The 12391-nt window shown below is 40.2% G+C and overlaps 1 protein-coding gene across 2 annotated transcripts in view; it reads left to right on the top strand.

Moving 5' to 3' along the window:
* Nucleotides 1-7774, top strand: part of GPR158 (G protein-coupled receptor 158) — a 209874-nt gene extending 202100 nt beyond the window's left edge. The window contains exons 10-12 of one of the 2 annotated variants that reach the window (XM_080384638.1): nt 90-236; nt 996-1818; nt 1945-7774. In XM_080384638.1, the coding sequence (XP_080240764.1) occupies nt 90-236; nt 996-1818; nt 1945-2450 (1476 nt within the window). In that variant the 3' untranslated portion in view covers nt 2451-7774. Of the gene's footprint in view, nt 1-89; nt 237-995 lie in introns of both variants that reach the window. The other variant, XM_080384637.1, reaches the window with a different exon arrangement.
* Nucleotides 7775-12391: the final 4617 nt, after the last annotated feature.

Here is a 12391-nt window from a genome sequence, read left to right as displayed (position 1 = left end):
ATAAAAACAGTTGATGTAAACTCTTACAGTGATGTCAAAGTAAACTTTTTCACTGATGGCAATATCTTTTTTATTAATACTTGTTGCAGTTTTCTCATTCAAGCAATAACCCAAGAGATGATATAGCTACAGAAGCGTATGAAGATGAGCTTGATATGGGTCGATCTGGATCCTACCTGAACAGCAGTATCAATTCAGCATGGAGTGAACATAGTTTGGATCCTGAAGATATTCGGGTATATATAACTCATTTAAACAGCGTTTATTTTCAAGAACAACACTTTTCCCTACAAGTAAATTCTGAATTGCATCCATTTGACTATTTTTTTTTTTTGCAGATGTCAGCCGAAACAGGCCAGCTTAGGTCTCTTAGTGATTGTAGTATCATATCATATAAAATCTCCTGGAAAATACTCACTAGTGTGAAGAGATGCTGCATTACTAGTTGTAGCAAAAGTCATACTGGAGGCTAAAGAGGAGGAATCATCCACAGCAAGAGCTGTATATCAGTTTACATAGGCTCCTTGAATTATTTTGCAGTGCGAACACCATTTGGTGTCAGTGTGATTTTTACCTAGCATATACATAACTATACAGATAAAATTTACAGAGGAAAAAATACTTTATTCCTGTCTTACATAATAGAAGAGCTTATGTCCCCAGAATAAAGAATAGCTTTAGAGTTCAGCAGGAAAGCATATACCAACAACATTGTCAAATCTGAAACATACAGCATGAATGTATATGAATTGTGCATGCTGAATGATGCACAGCTATGGAAGGAAACAAACATGTTTGTGCACAAGGGCTGAACTTCTAAAGTGGAAAAAAATGGGATTCAAGTTGATGGAGAAATGGCATATTCAAGAATTAGAAAAGACAGTGAAATAAGTTTAGTGCCAATTTTAGAGCAAAGGCTAATGCATTCGTCAGGCTGCTTGTTTGACTGTACTCGCTCTGTACATACTAGTTTTGCCATTCACTTTGCTTTGCAGGATGAGTTGAAGAAGCTATATGCCCAGCTTGAAATCTATAAAAGAAAAAAGATGATTGCTAATAACCCACATCTTCAGAAAAAAAGGTGCTCTAAAAAGGGCTTGGGGCGCTCAATAATGCGACGTATTACAGAAATCCCTGAGACAGTCACCCGACAGTGTTCCAGGGATGAGAAGGACCTGATGGAGCATGGTGCTGTGAAGAACATGACCACACTGAGAAAGAACCCACAGGATTCCACAATTTCTGCAAAGCCAAAAGAAGAGACTTCGAAAAACAGAGTCTTTTCCTTAAAAAAGTCCCACAGCACTTATGATCATGTCAGGGATCAAACAGAAGAACCGAATAGCTTAACTACAGAAAGCACAGAAGTTATAGCTGCTGAGAATTCACTTCTGGACTCCTTGAATGGTAACAAATTAACCAAAAACCCTCCTGAAAAAGTTGAAGCTGTCTCCACTGAATCAGTCCCTTTGGTGTGCAAATCAGTAAGTGCACATAACTTAAGTGCCGATAAGAAGCCTCTGCATCCAAAAACATCTGTGTTACAAAAATCACTCAGTGTTATTGCTAGTGCCAAGGAGAAGACTCTGGGACTAACGGGTAAGACACAAAGCCTAGAAGAAAGCGCTAAATCTCATAAATCTCAGCAGAAGGCTAAGGAGGCCAGCAAAAAGCACTCAGCCTCTGATAAAGGGGAGCATAAGGATTCCCACCGGAAGAACTCTACCCACTCTGAGGAAACAAAGAAAACCCATAAATCTGGAATTATGAAACAGCAAAGGGTTAGTCAGACACCTGCAAATCCAGACACAGGCCCAGGTAAGTCTCTGCACAAGGACAATTTCGACATAGGAGAAGTTTGTCCTTGGGAGATATATGACCAAACTCCTGGTCCTGTGCCTTCTGACTCTAAAGTTCAAAAACATGTGTCTATTGCTTCCTCAGAGCCAGAGAACAACCACCCTTCCCAGCCAAAGGGGAAGACTCATCATAAGCTGAAGACACCTGAGGGGTATCAACAATCAAATCAAAAGAGCTCAGAGAAGGTGGAGGCAGCCACTCAGGAGACGCAAGAGCAGCAGGTCTCTGAAAATGAGAAAAAACAGTCAAATTCCAAGTCTCAGGTCTCCCCTGGGCTGCAGTGTGAGAATGTTAATAAATATACACCTAATACCTGTGCTGGGGAGTGGGAGGAGCTACCCCAGAAAGCAGCAGAGAAGGAAAACCTCAATAAGTTGGCAGAACAGAAAAAAAATGCCTCTTCTGAAGGAAATGTGCTTTCATCTGACTCCCATAAGCCAAGTAGTTACTCGCAGCAACCTTTAGCATCCCGTGCTGAAGTCTGCCCTTGGGAGTATGATACACCAGATTTACCAAATGCAGAAAGAAGTGTAGCTTTATCAAACACCTCTGCTATAAGTGCAAATAAAATAGCAACACCTCGAAAATAAGAGGCTTTTGGACTGAGGAGAGTAGCAACTTTGAGAAGAAAGACAACAGGAAAGACAGAGGGGACTTAGGCCAAAAGGATCTGAAAATTCCTAAGGAGCATCACTTAGATCAAGGAAATCAGCACTACAAATAAGTAGGAGCTTAACAAAGTAAATTAGCATTAATGTTGTTATTATTTATTTGTTGAGTGCCAACAATGTGATTAGCAGTGCCCAGGATATGGTCCCTGCTCCAAGGATTTTACTGTGTCAATGAAAGAAACCTGCCTTTGTGAAATCACTTCTCTTTCAAAAGAAAAAAAATATAGTGGTAACAAACGCACAGTGTAGATCTTAACTGAATTATTTCTGAATGCCGCAACTGGCTTTAACTTGGCCTTGGGACTTTAAAGATCCAGCAGAAGTAGGGCACAGAAAATGTCCTGATGGTAAAAAAGGGGTATCAATGAGCAGCTTATTAAAATGGCGACTTTTCACTTTACGTATTTAATCTAGATAGCACTACTAACTCAATGCATCCCAAAAATACATTTTATATAATGGTTGCTCTCATTTTCTTATTACTGTGTGTTTAAGTACATTGTTGTGTCTCATATTAAAGCATTCCAGATTGTATAATTTTTGCAAATAACTTTGATATTATGTGACACAACAACACATTTATGCAATCTGCAGATACTTTCTTCTAATTGCAAGTTAAAATACCTGCTGTAGACTTTTTTGTTTATATATAGAATTGCAGTAATCTTTCACTGGCTATGGAAGCCGTAATTCATATTGGAAAATTCCTTTGGGCTTTGGAGATTTTCTTTTTTTCCTTTCCTGTGATTTATATAGTGGATATTTTTTTTCGTTTACTCTCTGTTATTTAATTTTATAGTTTGATACTGTATTATTCAGGGGTTTTATACGCAGTAAGTTACTTGTTATGCACTTCCCTGTTAATGCTCATAGACTTGTTAATAGTGGAAATTCAGTCGTCTTAGCTGCATATTCTGGTAAGTCTTAGGACAACTTATCTGTTGTTTGTTACTAACTGGAAAATATCATCTAACAAACCAGAATTCTTACTTTAAACGTCGATGGTGATGATCTTGTCCAGTATTTCGTATCTTGCTAAATAAGACAAGCAAGAATGACAATGAATATACCCCAGAAATGGATCACCTGTTTTACTAAAATCAGAAAACTTTGGGAAATATATTAGCTAGTTCATATAGAACAACAGTGTACTGTTTATCACTGTTGGCAAACATCCAAAAATTAGCCTTTGGAGTGAGGAGAGAAGCTCAAAATATTATACTTCCCCCAAATATGCAATTGTGAGAGGTAGTGGGAATAGAAATGATGGCATCTCTTTCCCACTCTCCACAATGCTTTGATTTTTTTTTTTTTATTTCTACATACATTTACAATAAGAGTTAGTGTTTAATACAGTGCTAATTTTCAGTAATAGCTACAGTCCTCATCATGCATATAAGCTTAATTCATAGATGGCCCATTCACAACTGTGAGTCTTAGTGATGGTTCACCATCAGGGCCTGAGGACATACTGTAAAGATTCTGAGGAGTATCGCTAATAACAAAACCCCCTCAGCCATCTAAATGCAATACCAGTAAAGTGCTATTCGCTAGAATTGGCTATACATACAGTGCTTCAAAACAAAGACAGCTCAGTCCTAAAGAACTTGTGCAATTTGAGAGAAGTGATGGGATTCAGCGGAAGAACATGAAATGAGGATGATTGACTAGAATGTGTTGTTTAATATATATATAATATATATAAAAATAGATATTTATATATGTTTGATATATATATAATGCCATATCTAATACACACATGCACATACACGTATGTAGTATAAACTGGTTTTTGTGGCATCATAGAAAAAGTGGCTTAAGATAAAATGCAATGAGCAGAGGGACTTAGACTAGCTGGGTGTGAGAAGGACTTTTTTCGTCCTTTAAAAAGGACAGGAGTCTATGGGCATGTCTACACTGACAGATCAAGATGGATCTGATCTTCCTACTGCCTTTGCTAAGCCCAAACCTGGAACATGCTGACACCTGAGCCAGCTGGGGACAGATCAGCTCGGGTCTCAGTGCTGTCTAAACACATTGGCCTCACTCATAAATTCTGCTCGTTAGTTCCAGATTAAAGTGGCCGAACTGCCCCAAACAACCTGGTTAGCCTGGATGGTGCCCAGTTCCACCATGGGGACGTGCTGACTTAAGTCTTTGCTAACCTGGCCTTGGCTGGCTCTCCCACCCCCCTTTATTAGGGTGTAATTATGGCCTAGGAGATCTGGTCTTTGCCTTCAACTCATTTTCTGACTGGGACTCTTAGAACCCAGCATCCCTGTTCACCTGTGAAAGGGCATCAGGCATATAAGTCTAGATGCTTTGGACATCTGTGCAGCTGCTTTGCACACACAGTGCCAGTGGCATCCTACGTGCAGCCCAAATCCAGCTTTCTGGTTAGTGTGGAAAAGACTGAGGTTAGACCCAGTGTGCCCAGATTCTCCCTTCCCTGTCCCAGACACTCGTGAGATTTGTCAGTAACATTCCTGTCAACTTCAGTGCGATTTGATCAGCTTTCCAGAAAGAAAGTAACCCTGAATTTTCCTGCATGGAGTTAAGTGCATCCTGGGAACACAGCTTTCTGGGAGTCCTCCCGGGGCACACTGACGCTGTGTGCAGAGAGATGCACAACTTTAAACCTGCTGAGTATGGTGACCACCTTGCACCTCTTCTACCCCTGAAAGGAGGTTCTGCAGCCCATCTCAGCAGCGGTTTGTGTGAACGAGGGAGGGGGGGCAGGCTTATGGCAGGTTGCCCTGACTAACTAATGGGAGTCAGTGCTTTGTCAGAGCCAGGTGCTGAGGTTTGAAGTGGGCATCCCTGGAGGAGTCATGAAAGGAGATGTTCCTACGTACTTGCCACCTCTAGGAGACAGTTGCAAGGAGCAGGCACCAGCCTTGGTGCCCTCGTTCATCTTGCCCTCCATGCTTTACCTTGGGGCTGAGCGAGGACATGCTGCCCCTGCCCTGCTGTGCAGCAGCTGTGTCAGGGTGCAACGTGCACCAAGGGCAAGGGAATCCACATCGGCAAAGTGTCCACACAGTACCGCTGCCCCTTGCATCACTGGCAGGATCAAGTCCTTCATGCATGACTGAGTCTGTGCCACTACTATCTACAATTCCTTGCTCAGTTTCTTTTCCCTTTCTGTTTTTCAAATACAACTTCATCAGAAACAAAGCCCATTCCTTGGCTGGTTTAAAACAGCCCAGCTGCATGGCAAGCAAAAGAATGGTGGCTGGTTTACCAGGGAAGGCACTGGCTTGTAAATTATTTGGTTTTGTTTTCTTTCGCCCTGACCCCTTCCCTCACTTCTTAAAAAAATGTCTGTTGTGGTTCTTTAGGCTTGTTGTAGTCACATCACCTAAGACTGATACAATTGGAGAACTTCCCTTTAGAAACAACAAGGCTTTCCCCAGTTTATTTAGCAACTGAAATTTGGGCTACACATTCAATTGGGACCTTAAATTATTTCACGCTTAAGAAAATGAGGGGCCAAATTTCACTCAACTATTCTATTTCACTATGATGCTGCTAGAAACATTGCTTAATAAAGACACACTAAGTTAGACATAAATAATGTTCTGTGTTTCATAGATTTTTCTCCACCAGCATATATTGGCTAGATTGCTTAGTTGTCTTTTTCTGGAGTTTCATTGTCATTATTCAGCCAAGAGAAGTGCAACTCTAGAATTAAGATGTTTTCTAGCAGATCTGTTAGGAGAAAAGATAAACACCAAGGTCACAAACATTTGCTAGGTTGTCCTTTTAAATGCATGTGCAAGCTGCATTTCTCCTTTATTTCTAAGCCATGGTTTATAAACAATTAGATTTATACCAACTAGACTTGTATAATTTATGCAAGATTATATGCTTTAAAATATAAATCAGTACACACCTATCATCAGCTTTGGTGGCATCATAGACCTGAAACCAGACAATACTTTTCTATTTGCTCTCCTTAGGCTTTTGCATGCATATGACAACAGGCAGGCCTGAGAAAACACTGCCTTTTGACTTTTAACATTTTAGCTACTCCAAGTTGTAGAATATATAAAGCTGTAAGTCTCTTCACTTTATAATGTGGTTCTTATAACAATGTTATCTGGCAACCAACAGCATCCATCATGAAATACTTGATAGATTTATGTTGTAATGTGTTGCAGCATGTAAATAATGTAACTTCTCTGCAATAAAGCACATTTATATTAAATTTGTCTGCAGGCTTTTGTGTTGTGATTTCCTGAAGTCATTACTGATCCAAACTGAACAGTTTTCTCATCAGTCATAAAATAACTAACAGTGAGTTTTACAGCTTATATGATCTGATCATGTCATTGGCATTTTCCAGATTTTCTTCATGTTTTCTTGATTGCAACCTTTAGAGTACATGTGTTCTGTGTTCAGAATTTCAGGTTAAGGAAATAGCTGTCTTAGTGGCTGCAATTTTGAGATCAAAACTGTAGGGTCCATGCTATGTTCTCCTGAATTTAATGGCAAATACAATGTTAGAAAACATTAGGAAATAAATAGATAGCATTTTATGATGTCATTGTAAAATCCTGTAGCTCCTCTGTAGTCTATGTGTGCATGCCTGGATTTCTCATCTAAATTATATGTCTTAACAGATACAGAAAATGTGCAAAGAATCATAACAAAGATGATCAGAGACAGAGAATGGCTGCTGTGTAAAGGGTGACTAAATCAACTGCAACTTGTTTAGCCTGGGAGAGATGACTGAGAGAGGGTCCAAAGGGAATTAGGAAACTGGTATTTGGTGGGTTTTGTCATGCAGGAACTACAGAACACCCAGGGTGGCCATCATGCAGCTGTTTAAAACAAATGATGTTTTCTTCTATGTGTGTCACAAAGAAATGGTGGAGCTGAGTTTCACAGATTGCCGTGAATCCCATGAGTTCAAAAAGCATTGGAGAGGTCATGGAAGAGAAATCCATCAAGATCCCTGAACATGGTGGATGCAAAGCTATTAAATCCCTAATCTGTAGATGGCTGATAAGTAGGAGAATTGTCTTTGCATAATCACCCAGTTTTCTTTCCATAATCACCCACTGCTGGATGTGGTGCTAGATGAGCATTTCATCTAGCATGAGCTTTGTGCATTCTTATGTCTCCATAAATACAGATAGTTAGGCTCAATTAGTTTATTTTCCATTGTCATCCCTGTTTACCCATTATTGATGTTCAGCTGGATTCTTGCACGGGCATGTATATATTGGCTTGTACCTTTCCCCTGGCTTGTACCTTTCCCCGTGCCTCCTGGGTTGAAACGCTGCCGTTTGGGTCAGCAGTCTGAGTCATGTTATCAGGCGTAATGGAGACGTGAGGGGGAGAGAAGGGCAAGGGGTTTACTTATGTTCAGTAAACGAACTGTGTACAAGTCCTTTGCAAGCAATACCAGCAAAATAAGGCCTGGAGATTTTCCTCTGAAGCACTTCATGGGGCTCAGCTCAAACCTAGAGCAGCTTCGCTCTCTCAGGTGCAGGGTGTCAAAACCAATAGTTGCCTTCTGAGCTCTGCTTCTGATATTTTTACAGCTTTTAAGAAGTAAGGGACTGATTTCCAAAGTTGTGTGGCTTTGGAAGTCATCCACAGCTGTATTTTCTGATAGCGTCTTCTCCTATTATAAAATTTATTTCATTTGAGAGGAAACTGGCTGCTCCTGCCCAGCCATGAGAAGCTGGAGGTGGTGGGTCCCACCAGCAGTGGGCTGAGACCCACGTGGAGGGTATTGAGAAGACAAGAGATGGGCTTTTCACAGTGGTGTATGGTGGGAGGAAGAGTGAGAACGGGTATAAATTCAGACAAGAGAGGCTCGGATTGAATTTTCAGAAAACTTTTTCACCATTAGAAGTCGGGCAGTGAAGAAGGTTGTCGAGGGGTTATGCGGTTCCCATCCTTGGAGCTTTTCATGCACTGACTAGATAAAGCCCCAGTCTTGTAGCTGACCTTGCTTTGAGCAGCAAGTTGGACTGGAGATCTCCTGAAGTCCTACCTGAATAATCCTATCATCCTGTGAACAGTGGTCACTACTAGAACATGTTCTTCTTACCATTCTTTTGAAAGCCTGCAGGTGGGTACCCCAGGCGTCTTTGATTCCTGCTTAGGAGCAGAGGACACGTAGTCGTTTATACAATATGTAACTGCGGGCAGGCCCTCTTCACCAATGCCAGCTGCTGTAACAGAAAGGAATTTTGTTTTTCTTCTGATCCCTGCAGCCTAGAGTGATCACAGTGAGAAAGAAGGAAATTGTTTTGTAGAGCTGGTTGGGAAGAACAGTTTTAGCTGCCTCTGTTGAGTGAGTGTTTGAGCTGGTGCACAGCTGAAAGAATGTCTTCCACAAAAACACCCCAAACCCTAAAAAAGGGATAATGTTTTTCTGTAACACTTTGAGGATTTTTTTAAAATCAGTACTGGATTCTGAAGGAACCATTAAAGAATTTCTAAACTGGGGGGATGTGGGGGTGTGGTGTGAATGCAGTTCTTCAAAATGGAAGTTGATTTGGTTCAGGGTTACAGGGCTGCACGCCTGCCTGCAGAGAAGTTATTTCAAGCTGAACACTTTTTTTTTTTTTTTTCCTTAATAAAGTAGTATTTCTGACAGGTTGGAGTGAACTTTTTCCAATTCTAAAGGAGCTTTTTTCATCAACTTGGAAATTAGCTTTAGCAATTCTAGACATTTAGTAAAAGATATTGATTGTTTCACTTGGTTTGGCAGGCTGCCATCATATTGCAATATTCAATCTTCTGGTTCTTTAATACTTGGAAAATTGAACATTATCTCTCCATTTATGCAGGTGATTTTTCTTTTTTTCCCCACTTATTTATGAGTTACCTCTTTTAGTCACTGAAAGTGTACAAACAAACACTGGACATTTTACCGTGAAATTACTGGATTTTAGATTTCTGGATATATGAGTTGGGTTCCATTTTTCACTGTGACAAAGCATGGAAAAACATTATGCTGTACCCAAAATAGGCACATATTTTTGAAAAGTGCATTTATGTTCTGTATTTTATATATATATATATATATATGCCTGCGTGTTTGCTTCTTGGCTGTTGGGGAGATCTTCTGAGGCAGAGCAAATGCAGGTGCCTCTCCAGTCCCACCACAGCAGGGCTGTCATGCCCACATGTGTGGACCTCTTGCTTTCCTGCTTGCTCTTGGCCTGCTGTGCCTGCACTTCATGATGGGGAATCACGGAGAACTTAAAAACCTGTATTTGGGTGATCTATTTGGCAAACACCCATAAGGGTGGCTTGCTGTCATACCTCTTCCCCTTGCTGCTGCACAAATGTTGACAAGAGCAGTGGCAATGAACTGGGTTTGGATGTTGCAAGGTTGCCAGAGCAGGGCAGAGTAAGTCTTTTGAAGGTTGCCTGGATCTCTTTGCCGTCGGATACTATTAGCTGTACTGCCTGACAGATGATGTTGACAGGGAGTTTAGACTGGCTGCAGTACTACAGATGAAAAACAGGTTGATTTGACATACTTCAGTGCTAAAAGTAGTATCATATAATGATGTCTTTGTTCCATGGAGATATTTTTGAAGCTGCAAGGTGGTAAGAACCACGTGGTTCCAAGCAGTCATGTTGGAGACCTCACCAAGGGAAAATGACAGCAGCCCTGGAGAAGACACCTGTCCAGCTCTGCTCCCACATCGTGTTTTATGAGGTACTTGGCCAATGCACATGATTTGTGTAAACTAGAAAAACTGGCTAGTGCTCCTTTGTATGCAGTGTATTCTAATACTTATGTTTATACTCACTGTAATGCTTTTGTTTTATAATATTTGTTTCCCTTTGTTGACAGCAGTTCTGTTATGTCTGTGATGATTTATTTCGATTGTTTTAAAGGAACTTGCTACAAAACTTTGATTTGCATCTCAGCTGCTCCATTGCAAGGCCAGTATTATCCTCACACATTTCTTTCTTTTGGAAGTCAGGAGGCAATAGTTTCACAGTTCATGGAATTTTCCTTCAGAAATAGTTAAATGTTATAAAATGCAGCTTTGACAATTTTTATTCTGATTAATTATGTATTCTGTTTTAATGACCAACAAAATGACAATAAGTGAGAACTGCTAGCAAAATGCTGCATTCATTACTTTCTAAGTGTTATTTAGATGTATTTTTACTTCTAAGATTTATGATTAATTGTAGATTGCAGTTGTGCACTGCATGACCTTTCCATTCAATTGTTTGTCTGCGTTACAACTGGAATGGTAAAGTTGTATTACAAAAATGCAGTGTCTAGGTAGAGTTTGGGGCTTTTGGATTTGCCATCGTGTCCGTGTATGACAAGCATTTTTACATACAAACTAAGCTACCTGCTAAACCACTTGCTTTGGTGTTTTATGCATTACCTTGTAAATTTAGATATTCTTAATTCTTTGGGAAGAACATTATAATTCAATGTAATGGACTAGCAGATAATAATAGAAAATCAATGAGATAAAACTGCATATTTTTTTCTTTTTCTTTGTTAAATACATGATAGTGAAAATGTGAATACCTTGGCATTTCTGGGGAAGAAAACAAAACAAAACAATGAGGATTTTGTTTTGTTACTTTCCCATTCAGCACTGATTATTTTTAGTATTGAGGAGCTTAGGGAAAACTGCTACATGTCTTAATGATCAAATACTGCTCTGTACATTCTGCCTATTTAAAATACTTGTGATCTCAGCTGAAACAAATATCTATCATGTAGTTCTTGCCCAAACTCAGTTTTTACTAGGGGTGCATTTGACGCAGAGGGGATGGATTTCAACAGAAGGTGCAGAAACCAGGTCTGCATAAAGGTCCATGCCTGTGTATGATTGTGTTTATATTAAGGCACCACTTTATGCTGTTCCTGCTTTTACCTCACAGTAAATTACCTTTCTGTGGAAGTAAGTTATTTGGATATTGTTACTTCAAAAGTATGCGCATGTTTAGAGTATCAAACAGGGAGGTTATAAAAGGAAATACGTTTACACCAAACAAACAATGCAGCTTTTAGGGGCTGTTCACACGCAGTTTGTACCTTAAATGCTTGTTTCTTGTCTGCTCACATGGGAAACACATTTTCTAGTGTAACTTAACAGGACTCAGAAGAAGACTTAGAGGACAGGAGATATCAAGTTACTGAATGAGAGGCAAACTGTTAGTTCATTAATTCTTAGCATAGAAATTACTGATTTTCAAAACCATCAGAAAAGGAATTTAGTCTCCAGTCCTCTTTGAATTCAATGACTTCCTTGAAAAATCCAATCTGAAAGACTGGATTATTGTTTTTGACAGTGTGACGAATCTTTATAAATGGTAATAGAAAATCTGCAAAGTCAGCAAAAGAGTCCATGCCTGTGTACAACCACGTGGAGAAACAAGCTGATGCTAAGCCAGGTGGACTGTTGGCATGGGAAACTATTTGGAACAGTACATGGGATCACACATTGACTATATGCAGAATTAAAGCATTTTTGACTACCAGCAATGAGTTGTTAGAGCCAAACAGGAGAGAGAATGTGTTTGACAGCATAGGTACCTTTTCACCAAGACTGGGACGGAGAGACCACAAGCTCATTTTAACTAGGCCACTGAATGAGCTGGCCCATGATGAGTCAGGATCTGGTTCACATTCACACCAGGGAAACAGAAACCTGCTGTCAGCAATCCGCCTGATACAAAAACCCTTAAGGAACAAAAAAGCATTCATCATCCCAAGAGCTGCCACTGCCCGTTCACATCCCTGCTTTCCAGCTGGTGGTCCCACCAGGTGCTTACTGCCCTTTGCCACCCTGCAGGTAGTACAAAAGTTTCGCCTTTTCATTGGAAATGTCGCAGTGGCTTATGTTCGG

This window comes from Falco punctatus (genome assembly GCF_963210335.1).
Source record: "Falco punctatus genome assembly, chromosome: 4".
In the NCBI taxonomy this organism is placed as follows: domain Eukaryota; kingdom Metazoa; phylum Chordata; class Aves; order Falconiformes; family Falconidae; genus Falco; species Falco punctatus.
This window is presented reverse-complemented; position numbering and strand designations above follow the sequence as displayed.